Source organism: Alosa alosa, chromosome 17 (assembly GCF_017589495.1).
Source record: "Alosa alosa isolate M-15738 ecotype Scorff River chromosome 17, AALO_Geno_1.1, whole genome shotgun sequence".
In the NCBI taxonomy this organism is placed as follows: Eukaryota; Metazoa; Chordata; class Actinopteri; order Clupeiformes; family Clupeidae; genus Alosa; species Alosa alosa.
The window spans coordinates 25,045,855-25,061,951 of record NC_063205.1 but is presented as its reverse complement, the minus strand read 5'-3'; the positions used below and the strand labels follow the sequence as shown (position 1 = coordinate 25,061,951).

At 43.0% G+C, this 16,097-nt stretch overlaps 2 protein-coding genes across 3 annotated transcripts in view; one reads left to right on the top strand and one right to left on the bottom strand.

Moving 5' to 3' along the window:
- Positions 1-3,661, top strand: part of LOC125310872 (PARP1 binding protein) — a 17,164-nt gene extending 13,503 nt beyond the window's left edge. Inside the window, exon 11 of the mRNA XM_048268639.1 lies at positions 2,841-3,661. Coding sequence (XP_048124596.1) covers positions 2,841-3,190 — 350 coding nt within the window. The 3' untranslated portion in view covers positions 3,191-3,661. The remainder of the gene's footprint in view (positions 1-2,840) is intronic.
- pmch (pro-melanin-concentrating hormone) lies at positions 3,629-16,097 on the bottom strand. 2 transcript variants are annotated; one of them, XM_048268642.1, is made up of 3 exons: positions 15,768-16,097; positions 4,902-5,091; positions 3,629-3,904 (listed from the first exon to the last, which is right to left on the bottom strand). In XM_048268642.1, exons 1-3 carry the CDS (start codon positions 16,002-16,004, stop codon positions 3,855-3,857), a joined length of 477 nt encoding a protein of 158 aa, XP_048124599.1. In that variant the 5' UTR covers positions 16,005-16,097; the 3' UTR covers positions 3,629-3,854. The 2 variants fall into 2 exon arrangements, with proteins under 2 accessions (XP_048124599.1, XP_048124600.1); XM_048268643.1 differs by having other exon boundaries at positions 4,917-5,091.

Sequence of the window (16,097 nt, the reverse complement as noted above, 5' to 3'; positions counted from 1 at the left end):
GATTAGTCAGCTCGATACTCCCCTGCTGCACGAGAACTTTGCTTGCTGACAGACTTTGTACTTTGTCTGCCAAAAAAGCTTTTTTTAGCCGTAGATGGACAGTTACAGTAGGGGGCGGAATATGAGGAGAATTTAGCAGAATTTGAAGACCTCACCCGTCTTTAAAGTGGGGTGTTTTCCCAACCCTCACACACCTGCAATGTTGGTGAGATCAGCCAAGAACTCTGGAGAAAATAAAGACTTTTGGAAGCTGGGTAGACACTGGTCGGTCTAGAGACCAACCCTGAACAGTGAAATTTGCACCTACAAATGGCTGTTTCCGCATAACGTTTTCTCCCCTTGAGTCCCCATCTTTTCAAACCCAAGAAAACCCATGATCTGCCAACCTGAATCAAGCATTTCACTACACTTTTGTCACAAGTTTGGAGCAGGGATAACGAGCCCCAGTTCTAGTCAAGTCTAGCCTAGTCAAGTTTCTTTATATACATCACATTTAAAACAACAAAAGTGCTCAGTTGAGGCAAAGAAAATGCTAAAATACAGAAATGTGATAAATACATAAATAGAATATGATTTGTGATGAAGTGCGTAAAGGATGGATAAAAGTCCAATAAAAAGATAGAATAACCTAGGATGGCTTAACCATAAGGGAGTGGGCTTGGCCAACCAAGAGGTCTGTCTTTAAATTTGACTTGAAACTATCTATAGTGAGATGGGATTTGATGAGTCAGGAGAGTGTTCTAAAGTCTAAGCTAAGGGATGTGGTTGTGTGCAGGACTTTGACTTGTCTTTAGAGCATTGTAAAGTACTTGGATCCGAGACAAAAAAAAAAAACATTCAAGGACTTCAAGTTGGTGAATTTCAACTGAAAGTGTTTTTGACTTTTGCCCCCCCACCCCCAGTTGCCTGAAAGCATACTAAATAGTTAATTAGTCGACAAATAGGTTGCACATGTTGCTCTGAACCTCTCCAGTCCAGCCACCAAAACCCTGGTTTCCATATCTGAGAAGTAGCCGGTCAAAGAGGGGTGAAAAAAGAGAAAATGGTAGAAGTAGGAGCTTTGTGCCAAGTGGCAATGTGGCATATGGTAAGATGGCAAAATAATGTATTGTGAGCTTTGGAAAAAGGTTCCAGTGTTCCTTGAAAGTCCTTGACTTTAGTTTTCCCTCACGAGGATTGGGTCGAAAGTGCACACGGGTGGTGTGGAACACAGGAAGGGTACGGGCCGTGCAACCGGTTCTCTCGGTGGGTCGGTTCCACGCACCTCCTCCGGCTTGGAACGCCAGGTGTTTCGGAACTGATCCCAGACCTCTCGTCTTCTATCCGGGCCCCACGTTCTGCCCGGAGTCCCGTTCCGGGACCAGTACTTAAGATCAACCTTTAACCAATTCCCCGTCCTGTAAGAACCTGGCAGCCTTGACATTTGTTGTAAAAGTACCCAAGGAACTCACTTTCTCACTTTTTTTTTTTTTTTTTTTTCCTTTCTCCTCCTGTTTTTCTCCTTTTTACTCATTCATCTCTCCATTTCTTTCTTCCTTTTTCATTCTTTCTTTTTTATTCTCTCACCTCCACATCACCCCAGCCTTTCCTCTTTCTTTTCTTTTTATCACTTTCTCTCATGCATGCACACTCGTCTCTCTCCCGCTTTCTTTCTATCTTTCTTTCTTTTATCATTCTCTCTCATGCATGCATGGTTTTCTCTCCTTCTTCGTGTATTTGTTTCTTTCTTTCTTTCTTTATCACTCCTTCTCTCATGCACACATGCTCCTTTCTTTCTTCTCTCTCTCTCTCTCGCTCGCTCGCTCGCTGCTCTGGTTGGCTGTGGGAAACTAGGCTCAGCTCCATCAGGTTACATGGCAAGCGTTCCCATTCTCCTCGGTAAAATACACACACATCTCCTGTGAAACCAACCCCAGTCTAACGTCAGCAGTTTCATCATAGCTGCCCCCCTCCCTCCCTAACCCTTACCTTTCTCTCTCTTGCCATCCCCCTTTCTTTTTCTTTCTTTCTTCCTTTTTTTGGTTCTTTCTTTCTCTCTTTCCCCTGTTCTCGTTTGTTTCTTTCCCACACCCCACCCTGCCCTTGTTGATCGTGTCGTTTGCTGACTCTCTACTTTGCTTCCCCTTCCCTCTTATAAGTATAAGTGTGTAGAAGTATATATATTCTTTTGATCCCGTGAGGGGAATTTGGTCTCTGCATTTATTCCAATCCGTGAATTAGTGAAACACAAACAGCACACAGTGAACACACAGTGAGGTGAAGCACACACTAATCCCGGCGCAGTGAGCTGCCTGCTACAGCGGCGCTCGGGGAGTAGTGAGGGGTTAGGTGCCTTGCTCAAGGGCACTTTAGACGTGCCTACTGGTCGGGGTTCGAACCGGCAACCCTCCGGTTACAAGTCCGAAGTGCTTACCAGTAGGCCACGGCTGCCCCCCCCCCTCATTACCCCCCCTTCCCTCTTCTTACCCCCCCTTCCCCCTTCTCATTTTAGAGCGATAATGTGCATGCATTGGAATATGCATAACACAAACTAGTTAATTCCCATTATGGAATTCTCTATGTAGAGGGAAGGTGTGCATGTGAAATGAACTGGAATGTTGTGTACCACAAACCGGTTAATTCAAATTCTGAAATTCTCCACTGTGTGTTTTTGGAAAGGTGTGACAGGATGGTTGTGATGTATATGTATGGGTAATGTACTCGGGAAGATACTGAGTCAAATGTATTTATTTATTTATTTCTCTCTCTCTCTCTCTCTCTCTCTCTCTCTCTCTCTCTCTCTCTCTCTCTCTCTCTCTCTCTCTCTCTCTCTCTCTCTCTCTCTCTCTCTCTCTCTCTAGGTGATGCGAACCCTCCAGCAGGTGCCAACCAGAAGGTTAACACGGTCTCCATAGCAGCCCTGGGAAGTCGCCAAGGTAACGCCAAAGCCGGAGTAGCCAAGGAAACCCAGAAAACGACGACGAACAAAAAGAGTGACACCCCCTTAAATGCCCCTGCCCTGGGGGGAAAGAGCATGAAACGCAAGCAGGTGGACGGGGCAGACCTGGGCGGCGAAGAGAACCAACCGCCAGCCAAGAGACCCCCTCTAAAAGTCCCTGGTGCCGCACCGATGGGCAAGAAGAGCACCAAAGCCCCCACTAAGAAACTGATCGCTGGGCAGGGCAAACTCACCGGCTTCTTCCGGGTGTAGCTGTGCCCTGTACTGCTCAGACTAGCTGGCTGTGATTTTAATCAGCAAAGTCTTTATTTATTCTTGCGTCATTGTTTCATTGCTTTGATGTAACGGTGAAGGTTCATAAGATGTAATATATTGTTTTCTCAGTATGAAGTAGCTGTTTGAGGTATTGTCCTCTTGCTAGATGAATTGGGCTCTTCCACAACCACCCCCCCCCCCCTGTGTGAATATGGTATGTTGTCCCTAAGTAACATTGTTCTGTGATGGATTGATTGGTTATGATTCATTTATCCCTCTTGTCCACCGCTCCAGTTGTTTACTTCATTGTTTAGTTGTATTAATACACAATATACATTACATCATCATGACCCCTTTGACGTTTGCCAGCCCTAGATTCTAAGTGTGTGTATGAATGCACAGTCCTTGAAACAAAGCAGTCAAAACCCTGCAACATTTCTTTTAAATAAAGTTTTATTTTTGTTGTTACACATGCATTGTTTCTGTTTTAATAGGTTATTTTTGTTTTTTTCCTCATTTACTTGATAAGCATCACATATATCACATCAGTAGGTTCACAAGACGACAAGAGAGAGAAGTATATTTTTGAGACACACACACACACACACACACTTGGCCCCACGTTCTTCATGGTTTCACAGATGGAGTGCTGGTGAATTCTTCAGGCTTGCCAGCAGGGCCTGTACACTCTTCCGATCATACACCTCAGCACTACACACAGAAGAAAGGGAAGCGCAAAAGTCACCACAACATCGACCTGGGGCATTCCATGGTCATCAAGACTATAACAATACTGGTAATGTCTACCAGAGACTTGAAGGAATATTATTTCTATGAAATTGGCAGCACCGACTTGAATGACAAAATCTTTCAGGTGATGTTTGTGTTTTGCAGAAACGAATCCATGCCCTGGAGCGGAAAGCCTGAACTTCTAGCGAGTTCCGTGTGTATGCACAGCCTTGGCCGAGCTTGGTGCATAATAATGTGTTTTTGAACAGAGTGTTTTCTAGGAACATGTTTGTGATCAGATTCATCTTTGAGTTGCCAAGAACTCTGAACTCATCATAACAGGCCGTCGTAACACACCATCCAAGCCTTGCCACTGGAGCATTAACTTCAGATGTCAACAGAACATCTCACTGTTTGCTATTGTAAACAATCTTTGTCTTCCAACAAAGAAGCACGAAGAAGCTTGTATCTAACTTAAACACAGGACGGAAATGCAAACAAAAGCATTGTTTATGCCGCACGTCAAAGATATTCAGTTTACTGGCAAAGAGCAGAAAATATTGAACTTTAGGATGCTGTGGAATTGGTCACACTTAACTTGGATAGTCTGTACACAGACTTTCTACAGATGCTTTGGTTATCAACAAACTATCTGTTGACTCCTACAATTTTATGGGGTTGAATCTGGATAAGGTGCTGTTCATAATTGTTCAACAATTTCTACATAGGCTACTGAACTTGAATCTTAACAGATTATATGTTACGTCTCTGTTTACGGACTATCCATATTCATTGTTACTGTGGAATCAGAGAATTTTTAGTTGTTCTTCCTTTTACTCAACAATTACTCAAACTGATCAATTGATCAAAATAGTTGGTGGTGATTAATTAAATCGTTGACCTCAAACCGATTAATTGTTGCATTGCAGACCCTAAACAAAAAAAAAAATCTAAATAAAGACCGGAATCTCAATCTCACATGTTTCTTTCTCACCGTCCATGTCTCTGCGGCGAACGGACAGGTTGTCATCCGGCTCGGGGTGTCCCTCCTGGGGAGCCCAGTCGGCCGCGGCCTGGTCCATCCTCCAAGAGGCCAGCAGGGGGAAGGCGCGGCCCAGGACGGATCTCAACTGGTGGGAGCGGAGGCTGAACCCTCCTGGGCCATTATCCTGGAGGTGTGGAGATGGTAAAATGTGTTTCTAAATCGGGAGTGGATAGTTGCTTTCTTTCCGTTAACAGTAAATGCTGCAGTCTGTTGGGGCTCTGCTGTAGAAGATTGGTGATCGTAATGTAAATGACAAATACCAGAGTGCTACTTGGTGGGATCTGTGTCATTTAATGGAAAGCGTGTGTGTGTGTACAAGAACCAACCTCTCCTCTCTTGGAGGTTGGACTGTGCTTAAAAAAAAAAAAACAGTGAAATACTATTATGTGTGGGTGAGTGTACATGTTTATTTGTGTGTGTTTGTCAGCAACAGTCAACCAGTACAGATCCTCTTGCCCCTGCAGGATATGAGTGTGTGTATTTGTATTTGTATGTGTGATGCATATATATATATATATATATATATATATATATATATATATATATATATATATCAGAGGAGGCTCCTTCATTGAGGAAAGGGAGGAACACCCTCCCTAAAATTTCAGAGAAAAATAAAAAATATATGAAGTGAATTACTAATCTGATAAATTACTGTTAATATTACTATTTTTAACACTTTGAATGAACAAAATTGTTTCCCTAGGTCAAAATGCCAACAGCACCCCCTATCGCAATTGAAAATTACTGTATGGAGGAGCATCCTCCTCAAGCCTCTCATTGAAGTCCATTATAAACGCCTCGGACCCCAGCGGCTCGTGAATCACGTCGTTTTCAATGGCCAAGGGGGTGCTGTTTTTAGCGGCAACGGTTCAAGAACGTTATCTGCAGTCAAACTACGAATCTTATGTTGAACGGAAAGCTTGTTTTTTGCTCGTGAAATAAACAGTAGGCCTACAATGGAATCAGAGGACAATCTCAAATCTTTTATACATTCAAATACACTGCGAATACACTGATATTGTTTATCAAAGCAGGAAGACCAGCTCCAAAAATTAATATTCCAAAACAAGATGGTAAGGCTAGTGTAGGCTACTGAATGCTAGCCTACATAGTGACAACTGGTAACGTTAGCACAGAAAACAATCAGCCATAGCCTACTGCTGGCCTGTCACATACGTGGACAGTTCACTTGGTGATAAAACATTTTTGGATAGTTATGCGTTGTTATAATTATCCAAGTTATCCCTTAAGGTTCTTATTGTTATGTTCTTGTTTTCACCGTTCTAAACGTATCTTTGGATGGTAATGAATGTTTCAGACCATGATGCATTCCTTTAATGACGTCTTCAATAACATTTGCCTTTAAGTGAAAACCAGCGCCCCAAGTTGTTGCGTTCCTATCCTCACTACTATCTTGCTTCATGTCCCTTCATTTGTCAATTTTTTTTTAACCTGACATACGCACTTTAAGCGCCCAAACATGTGACGTCACATGCAGCTGTAGTTCCTTATCACCGTGTTACGACAAAAACTCAAAACAATTAAACTGATCCTAAAAATAAGGTATGACCAATTGAAGCAATAGAGGTGACCCCCAGTGCCTAACATATGGAAGGCATTAAATTAAGATCCCAATGTGCACCGAGATATATTTTTTCTAAAAAAAAAAAATCCCATCCACTCCGCTAAACCCCCCCCCCCCGAGAATGTCAGAACAGCATTTATTGCACAACATTGCCAGTTAAAATGCTACATAGTACATACTGCTGCTATAAATGTGTCTGGGTAGGCGGCCTACATACTCTATTGTTCACATATGCCACCAACACCATCACAACCTCACATTTGCCACTAACGCCAATATATATGTGTGTGTGTGTGTGTGTGTGTGTGTGTGTGTGTGTGTGTGTGTGTGTGTCAGTGACCGATATCCAGGGGCAGTACAAACCATCCTCATCCCCCTACACTGTTCTGGACAGGGGCCAACTCACATGGAACCCTCTGTGGAAGAAATACGTCAGTCTATGTGTGCGACACAGTTTCCAAAGCCTCATGTCACGTAGTTAACCCCCACTCCCCACCTACACACACACACACACACGCATACACATCTTTACAAGGTCCCAGTGGCCTCTATTTCTTTGACGGGCGTCATTTCCCAGCACAACCCCTGTCTGCTACCCCTAGACCAACCTCCTGTCCCCTTCCCATAATGCACCTCTCTCATAACAGCTAAGATAGCTGGGAAATTATTGGAAATGGCAGTGGCAACCCATTCAGGGAAAACCGACTGGAATCTTGAGCAGTTCTGGGAAGCCTCTAGAAGGTTTATTTTGATGAGTTGATTCACACTGCCCATATGATCACACTACCCATAACATAACACTTTTACAGAATTCCTGTCTCACCCGAGACATGGGACTCTATCTTATACAGCTTAGCGCTGCTGCCGCGTGCAGCACGTGAACATGCTGTTTCTGATTTTCGACTGAATTCTGCTGAATTTCGATAATAACATTAACCAGAAAAAACTGTTGACCCTTGAGAGGTCTGCATGTGTAATATCACATAGCCCGAGTTTGCTTGATTATGATTATCTCCCAGAGTGTAGCACTGTAGCTGCCTGTCTACTCCAGCTGTTGGCTCCAGCAACTCCAGCTAAGTGGCACCCCCCCCCTAGCCCAATTAACTTCACACTGTGTCTAGGCTGATATAAAGAAATTGGAACTCATACTGAACTCTGCTGATAGACTTTTAACCAAAAGATTCTACACATCACCCCTGTGTTAGCTGAACTGCACTGCATAGAATTGATTTTAAGGTTATGTTACCGGTAATTACTTACAAAGCTCTGAATGGCATAGCACCTTCATATATCTCTGGGCTTTTAATATCGTATCAACCACAAAGGAAACTTAGATCTTCCAATGTTAATCTTTTAATTGTAACAAAAGTGCTCCACAAGCAAATTGGAGAAGCTGCTTTTATCCATTATGCACCAAAGCCAGTGTTGGGAACATTACTTTAAAAAAGTAATCAGTTATAGTTACTCACTACTTGTTCCAAAAAGTAACTGAGTTAGTAACTGAATTACTCTATGATCAGAGTAACTCGTTACCAGGGAAAGTAACTATTTGCGTTACTGTTACAAAAAAAAAAGTTGATATATGTCAAAGATTTTGGATTTGTTGAGCAGTTTTGAGCAGCCAGTTGAAATGAGTAGAACAGGTGTTTGTAGCAATATTTATTAGATAGATAGATAGATAGATAGATACTTTATTGATCCCGAAGGGTAAATTCAAGATATTGCACATCGACAGACCTAGTTGACTTCAGCCTGTGTCATAGGTTTTTGTTGTGAGGCAGAAAGATCTTTTGCTGCTTGGAGGACTTTGCTCCGAGTCCTTCTTTGCTAGTGGATGGCGAGCTATCATCTGTGGTGGAGGTATCGGTGTTTTTGGACACTATCTTTGGATGCGTGTGTGAGGATGCTTCAATATATTAGAGTTGCTTACAACGGATGTCGACAAAGTCTTCGCTCCTGGACATAATGTACACATTACATGAACGTTCTTGCCTTGATGAATTTGAAGTAGTGCTTATATCTCCACCTTGAAAAGGCCAACTTTTCGGATTGCTCCTGACCTCTGCAGTGTCGTCGAATCTCTATTTTAGCGGTTGCATGTGTGTGTGCCACGTGTGCTGGCAAGTGTGTAAAAACACTGGCTCTGATTGGCTATCATGAAACATGACTCTGCCTTAGCCAATCATAATTGCTTACGTCGTTATTAACCCACCTCCTCACTAGCTGTGAGCCAGGGTGCGTTTGGTTTGGATTACACAGTTTATTCAATCAATGCATAGTAATATGGCAAGCCAAGAGTGCCAGAGTTACGTCTGGTTCTTGCACGTTTTAAGACACAAATGGCGTCAATAACGGCGTTTTTACAGTTTTTACGGCGCGATTAGAGGTGACGCCGTAAAATGCGTGAAAATGCGCCGCTTTTTACGCCGTTCTCAAGCTATTCAAGAGTGCCGTATAATACGCCGTTGTGTGCACTCATTACGCCGTCTTTGTGTGCACAAAGCGGCGTCAAAGACAGCGTTTTCCTCATATGATAATTTCTCCTCCCTCGGCCCCTCCCACAGTCACTAAATTTTAACTGCTTTCGCCAAAACAGACGATACAATTCAGCACAGATCCTCATGCTGCAAAGTTGACTGTAACTTTTATGTAGTTTGCCATGTATCGGAACTCCCCCTATTACCGACTATTAACCGGTCCCGTATTTCCACCGTCTTGCGTGTAGGCCTATGTGTCACTTATATCAATTTTTATATAAACCAAGACAGCGGACTCCTAAAGACACGCAACCACCCAGGTGTATCTAAATTAGCTATGTACCAAAAATGACATTTTACCGTGACTCAAAGAGCTGTAAACAGTGTTGTAAGGCTGCGTGTACACAACCGCTTGGAGCTCCAGTGGAATTTTAATTTCACGGTCTCGGTCTCGGTCTAACCGTCCATGTGCCGTTGAAACGGTGTAAATAGGCGACCCATCAGGCCAGGGCCCACTTCCCAGATAACGATTTTCTACGATTCATCTTACGATCGTTTGTTTGGTTTTTCCGACTGTTTCCCGAACATGCTTGTAGCGTGAACGCGCATGCACTGCTCTAAAGATGCTCTTAAGGGGAGCTGTCCACGTTAATAGTTCTGAAATATCCTCTGATTTGACGGTGATGTCAGGTGACTGCACGTCACAGCTAGGCCTACCATTTAAACTTCGGATCTACACATTAATTCACATCAATACGAAAATAGAAACACTTTGACATCTGCATGTAAGCATCCCAAGTAGGTTATATACCACACAGAGACATAAATAATTATGACCGCCCGGCAGCAGCTTAAGCGGGCGGTCATATAGGTTTAGTCAGATTTTTTTTTTTCTTCTTCTTTTTTTTCTTTTCGCATGCCCAAATTTCCGTCCAATGAGTCCCAGGACACTGAAAGACCGGGTACATCGAAACTTGGTGGGCATGTAACCCCACATGGATAGCATGGAACCATCGTTTTTCGTTTTGATCTGTAACCCCCGCTGACTGGACCCCCTAAAGGAGGGTAGGGCAGACACAGTTTTCTGTGAATATCTCGAAAACCGTAGGGCCTAGGAGGTCCATCTTTTTTTTTATGTATGTTGGTCTTAAGGGGCATGTCAACCCATCCCATTACCACTTATTTCATGTATAGCGCCACCTAGTTAAAAATTAAAAAAGCAAAAAAATGTGGTGTTTTCATCACAATATCTCTGGCTGACAAGGTCAAAACTGCACGAAATTAAAAGTGTAGGATCATTATGACACCCTCCGAATGCATGCCAAGTTTTGTGTACTTTCGTTCATGGGGGGCCTTACAATAAAATAATTTATGTGTACATTTAGTGACGTACACCAACAAGGATTCCCGGGACACTGAAAGACCGGGGTACACGAAACTTGGTGGGCATGTACCCCCACATGGATAGCATGGAACCATCGTTTTTCGTTTTGATCTGTAACCCCCCCGCTTGACTGGACCCCCCGAAAGGAGGGTAGGGCAGACACAGTTTTCTGTGAATATCTCGAAAACCGTGGGGTTTAGGAGGACCATTTTTTTTTTGTCTGTTGATCTCAAGGGGACATGTCAACCCATTCCATAACCACTCATTTCATGTATAGCGCCATCTAGTTAAACACAAAAAAGTAAAAATGAGGTGTTGTAATTGAAGGTATCTGTGACCTAACATTGTCAAAACTGCACGAAATTGGAAGTGTATGATCATTACGACACCCTCTGTATGCACGCCAAGTTTTGTGGAATTCCGTTCATGGGGGGCCACACAATAAATTAATTTATGTTACTATACACCAACTGGCCTGTAGGTGGCCGGAGACAGTTTTCTGTGAATATCTCGAGAACCGTAGGGCATCGTCACCGTCATTTTTCATTTTGATCTGTAGCCCCCCCGCTGGACTGGACCCCCCGAAAGGAGGGTAGGGCAGACACAGTTCTCTGTGAATATCTTGAGAACTGTAGGGCCTAGGATGACCATTTTTTTCCGTATGTTTGCCTCCAGGGGTCATGTTAACCCATTTCACGTGCACACATGTGCACAAACAGATACACACACACACACACATACATTCACAGTAATGTCACAGGCACAAACACAAGCACGCACGCACACACACACACACGCACACACACACACACACACACACACACACACACACACACACACACACACACACACACACACACACACACACACACATAACATAAACATAACACAAACAATCAAGAATTTCTCAGCATTATAAACAGGCAAGATTGAGGTGGGGTTGTATAAAATGAATTTTACATGTGAAATCTATGAACTAATCATGTTTTGGTACTTGTTGTCTAGCAGATACCAGTGAGAATTGAGTGTGGATAATGCAATTTAGTGAGACAGTTAGAATCATATAGGCCTTTCAGCGTGATTTCTTTTTGTGGAAAAAATGTGCTGGACTGGGCGGCGGTCATATTTTGTACCGCTCTGCGGTACATCTAGTTGTAATTATTTTAAGATTAGATTGTTGCACCATGCAATAATTTTTCGCGGTGCCACTTAAGAACACGTTTGAAGATAAGAAAGAAGTCGAGTAAGAAAGAGAGGAAATGTGTAGGCTTAGATTTTTATGCAGTAGGCTACAGACTAAACCACATGTTGCTTTCTCTGCTTTTTACCTCATAGGCCTAATAAAATATTCACTTAGCAAAGATAATGTCAAACTATTCTGACAACGTCTCGTTTCATAACTTGATTGCATTTTTGTCCGCTTTTCATCACATTATTATGACCATTAAATGTAGGCTATTTTGCACGCTAAAATCTGATTCATCACAGGTAAACACAATAAAGAATGGGAACGTAAATTGGATTATGTATTCTAAGTTGTAATTCCTCTGTATGTCCTGTTGGTGACCTCAGTGAGAAGTACTGTTAAGACGCTCTTAGCCGGTAACGAGTAGCCTACTCTGGAGCACTCGTAGATCTACGAGTGTTTTCACGATGCTCTTAAGCTACGATGGTTTCGGGAAACAGTCGGCAAATCTTAAGACGTTCTTAAGAGGGACTTTACGACGCTCTTAGGCTAACCCTTCTGTAGGCCTACTGGGTCAATTGGGAGCTTGCATGCTGCCACTCCTTCCTTGAAATGCCTTGATAAGGCTGTCGTTTGCACAATTTCAAAAATAATCACCGGGACCGAAACATACCTGTCAACTTTGTCCGGGTTTATCATGTATTTGAACTTTTTTCCCGCTGTCTTAGTAGGAGCTGCAGGGCCGTCGCGAACTTGACAGGTGCGAGGCCTATTTCACTAAGCCTACGTGCATGAAATCATGCTTTACACGTACCTGTCGGTGCATTTTAATAGTAGGCCAGCTTGTCTAAGAGGGGGGATTGTATAGCCTATAACATTAGCCACAGGCATTAGTCACAGGCTATTTGGCCATAAGCCGTTTATCATAGGCTACATTACGAAACCAAACTAGTGTAACAAAGCACTTTAACAGGGGAATTAATTGGGCATGAATCATTGTGCTGAACGCTATTTGTCAATGAGCAGAAACACACTCGACATTCAAACTATTGATAAGATGTGCACTATGGAAACTGGTCTGTCGCTAACATTGGACAAATAAATGACACTGACTCGCCATATCCTGACTCAGAATAAAATCATTTTCTTGCTTACTTTGCCGCAAACTCAGCCATGAAATCAATAGGCCTTTTTGAATTCATAGAAGGGCGAGCCTAGTCTCTCCTGTGACATGGAGGTGCGCAAATAGTTTTTAATAGCCTGTTCAACTTCGAAAAGCTATGTTCACCCGATGCCAGTCACTGATCGCAATTTAAAAGTTCGGGAAGGTTCATCTTTTTAAGTTTTAAGTGCAGTAGCCTAGGCATATCTGTCCCCTTTTGAATTATATCTCGAGCCTATTATGAGCCTACAGTGCGTTATGTCCTGGGATTTGGACGTGCTCCAAAAGAAAAAAAAACTTCGGGATAGATTTTTATAGATGGTTATGAGGAGCAATATGAGAAAGAATTTTGATGATCATTGATCATTGTTTTGGGACGTTAAGCCTTTTCCATATGTGTCAGTGAAGGAGAGTGAAGAAACATGCTGTCACGTCAGGTAACCTAAAGGTTCTTAGTGATGAGGAACAATATGAGAGAAATGTGGTGATCACTGATTTTTAGGACATTAAGCCAGTTAAGCTTTTTGCTTAGGCTACAATAGGCGTTAATGAAGAATAAATGGGCGACGGCCCAAATATTGCTTTTTTCATGAATACAAAAGTTGGGTGACCCTCCCTCCTAGAATAAAAAAAATGGTTGACCCTCCCCTCAACAAAGAATAAAAAGACATGACAGCATCTTACATAAGGATTATACTTTTTGGGTCCTCTCAGTCTCCATATGCAGCAGATCTAACTTGAACGTTATGCTACTCGTTTTAATTGGGAACGAGAGGGAGAGGTGGTGGAAATTTGCAGTTGGCTTGTCATTAATTGATTTCACCTTTTTAATATAAGAAACATTTAAAAGGAAATCATGAGAGTAACAAAAACAACGCGAGGAGATTGCAGAATTATCCGGTTCACACTAGGCTACTGACCCATTATAAAATGTGAGGGCACTTTGACAGTCTGCACTGTGATTTGAACTGTGTGTGAAAAGCAGTTTGCCGTAAAGCTTCTCTGGCTAAATTGTGGTGCCCCTTCTGTCCCTTGGTGCCGTGCGCACAGTGCGAGATGCGCGTGGTAGCGGCGGCACTGGACACTTCAGGTGCGTTAGTTAGGCTACAAGTAAACAAGGCCGATGAGCTGTGATTGAAAATCACCCAAAATACGGGATGTCCCGCACAATTCGGGACTGTTGGCAACCTTACTACACCAACCTCGTGACATAGCCTACCCATGCCATCTATTTGCCTGCATAGAGGAGTTTATTGGCCGTTTTCAACCCCTTTATCGTGAGAGAGAGACGCTCAACAATTTGTTTTTGTTTTAAGTTATCCATTGCTGAAAAGCATCCCCTTTAAAACGCGCATCTTTTTTTTTTTATCTCGCTCTGTCGGAGCCTGCCCAGTTTTCTCTGCATGCCGGCTTGTGCCTCCACTTCGCCCAAAATGCTGAATTGTATTGCATTCTCCATGGTTTTAGCTTAATTTTCATGTACCACATCAGCATTTTTGTTCAGTGAATCTCTTGTAAATTGTTTTACAATTACCGTCGGACATCACAATTACCGTCGGACATCACACATTTACAGCAACTGGAGGCTGTAGGCGAATTCACAAATTTAAAAAATGAATGCAAAACAAAATTAAGCGGGATTCGAACGTCCATTCAAAAGCCTTTCTACTCCGTGGGCTATAGTGCATTAGGCCTATCCTACACTAACATTGCTGAGTTTTACGAGTCATTGATGTAATCAACCACTACGATGTGGTTCAGCAAAACGAATGATAAATGGTGTGGTTCAGCGAAACGAAGATTACGAGTAGGCTATATAAAATAGGCTAGACGAAACGATGCATGGCAGACACATTTAGAATGACAGCAAAGTGCATACACAGTTTTTAGGCTACCCAAACAAAATGCATGGTAAATTACATACATAGGCTTGCAACATGAAGATCTGTGCTATATTGGTATAGTCTGTTTGGGCGAAAGCAGTTCAAATTTGCTGTCAGTGGGAGGGGCCGAGTGGGGAGAAATTATCATGGGAAAACGCAGTGCACACAAATACGGCGTAAAAGACGGCGTAATGAATGCATACAATGGCTTATTATAAGGCACTCTTGAATAGCTTCAGACCTGCGTAAAAAGCGGCGCGATTTCACGCATTTTACGGCGCATTTCACAGCGTCACCTTTAATCGCGCCGTAAAAAGCGGCGTAGAAACTGTAAAAACGGCGCTATTGACGCCGTTGTCTTAAAACATGCAAGAACCAGACGTAATTCTGGCACTCTTGGCTTGCCATATAGTAATGCACCGCATTTAACGTCCAGTAATGTTAACGGCGTTGTAACGACGGGAAAAGTAATTAGTTAGATTACCCCGTTAGTGAAAAAATAACGTCGTTACCTAACGCTGTTCTTTTAAACGGCGTTATTCCAAACACTGACCAAAGCTATGGAACGCCCTGCCTCTGTACATCAAACAGTGTTCAGTGAATAATTCTTTAAATAAAGACCTGAAAGCATACATATGAGAGCCATTAGTTAACTCATCTTGTAGACTACTTTTTCAGATTATTCTACATTCGACTGCTGCCATTAGAGCTGCAGCCAGCCAAAAGCAGATGGGCTCCCCCTATTAAGTCTGGTTCTACTTAAGTATGGTTTCTTCCGGGAATATGGGAGTTTTTCCTTGCCATATGGCGTGCTTGTAGGGGGTTGAGGCTGCCAGTCTTCCAATCATTATGTTCCTTAAATTCATATAATCACAACAAATACTAAGAACATACTAAGGCTAACCGCTTAGAGTCCACATCAACGGGGCCTAAGCATTTGTTAGCCTACATTTGTTGTGTTATGTTCCAAATGTAAAGCACTTTGAGCTGCATTCTGTGTATGAAAGGTGCTATACAAATAAAGCTTATTATTATTATTATTATTATTATTATTATTCACACACACACACACACACACACACACACACACACACACACACACACACACACACACACTTACAGAGAGGATGATGATCTTGGTGGCTCCATCCTCGTCCCCCAGACGGTTGTCCTGCACAGAGAGCCTCCTCGGGGTCATGAGGTCATCCGGCGCCTCGTCTCCTAGCAACAGGCTCAGGGCGTCACCTTCGCTTCTGCCCTCATCCAGCTTGCTCTGCCCCAGCACCGCGGACGCCACCAGTGCATTGCCCTTGGCGAGGAGAGCCAAAGCAAAAACGATGCAGTGCACTGTTGGCATAGCGATGGTCTGGTCTGGACTTCTCTTTGTAGTCTTGAGGAGGCGTGCAATGTAAACCTGACTGCCCGATCGATGAGACCTCGATGTTGTGTT

Coding starts and splice junctions, on each gene's coding strand:
- pmch (XM_048268642.1), bottom strand. CDS start 16,004: ATGCCAACAGTGCACTGCATCGTTTTTGCTTTGGCTCTCCTCGCCAAG. Junction 5,092..15,767: donor CCAAGATCATCATCCTCTCT/GTAAGTGTGTGT, acceptor CCACACCTCCAG/GATAATGGCCCAGGAGGGTT. Junction 3,905..4,901: donor GGACGGTGAGAAAGAAACAT/GTGAGATTGAGA, acceptor TTCTGTGTGTAG/TGCTGAGGTGTATGATCGGA.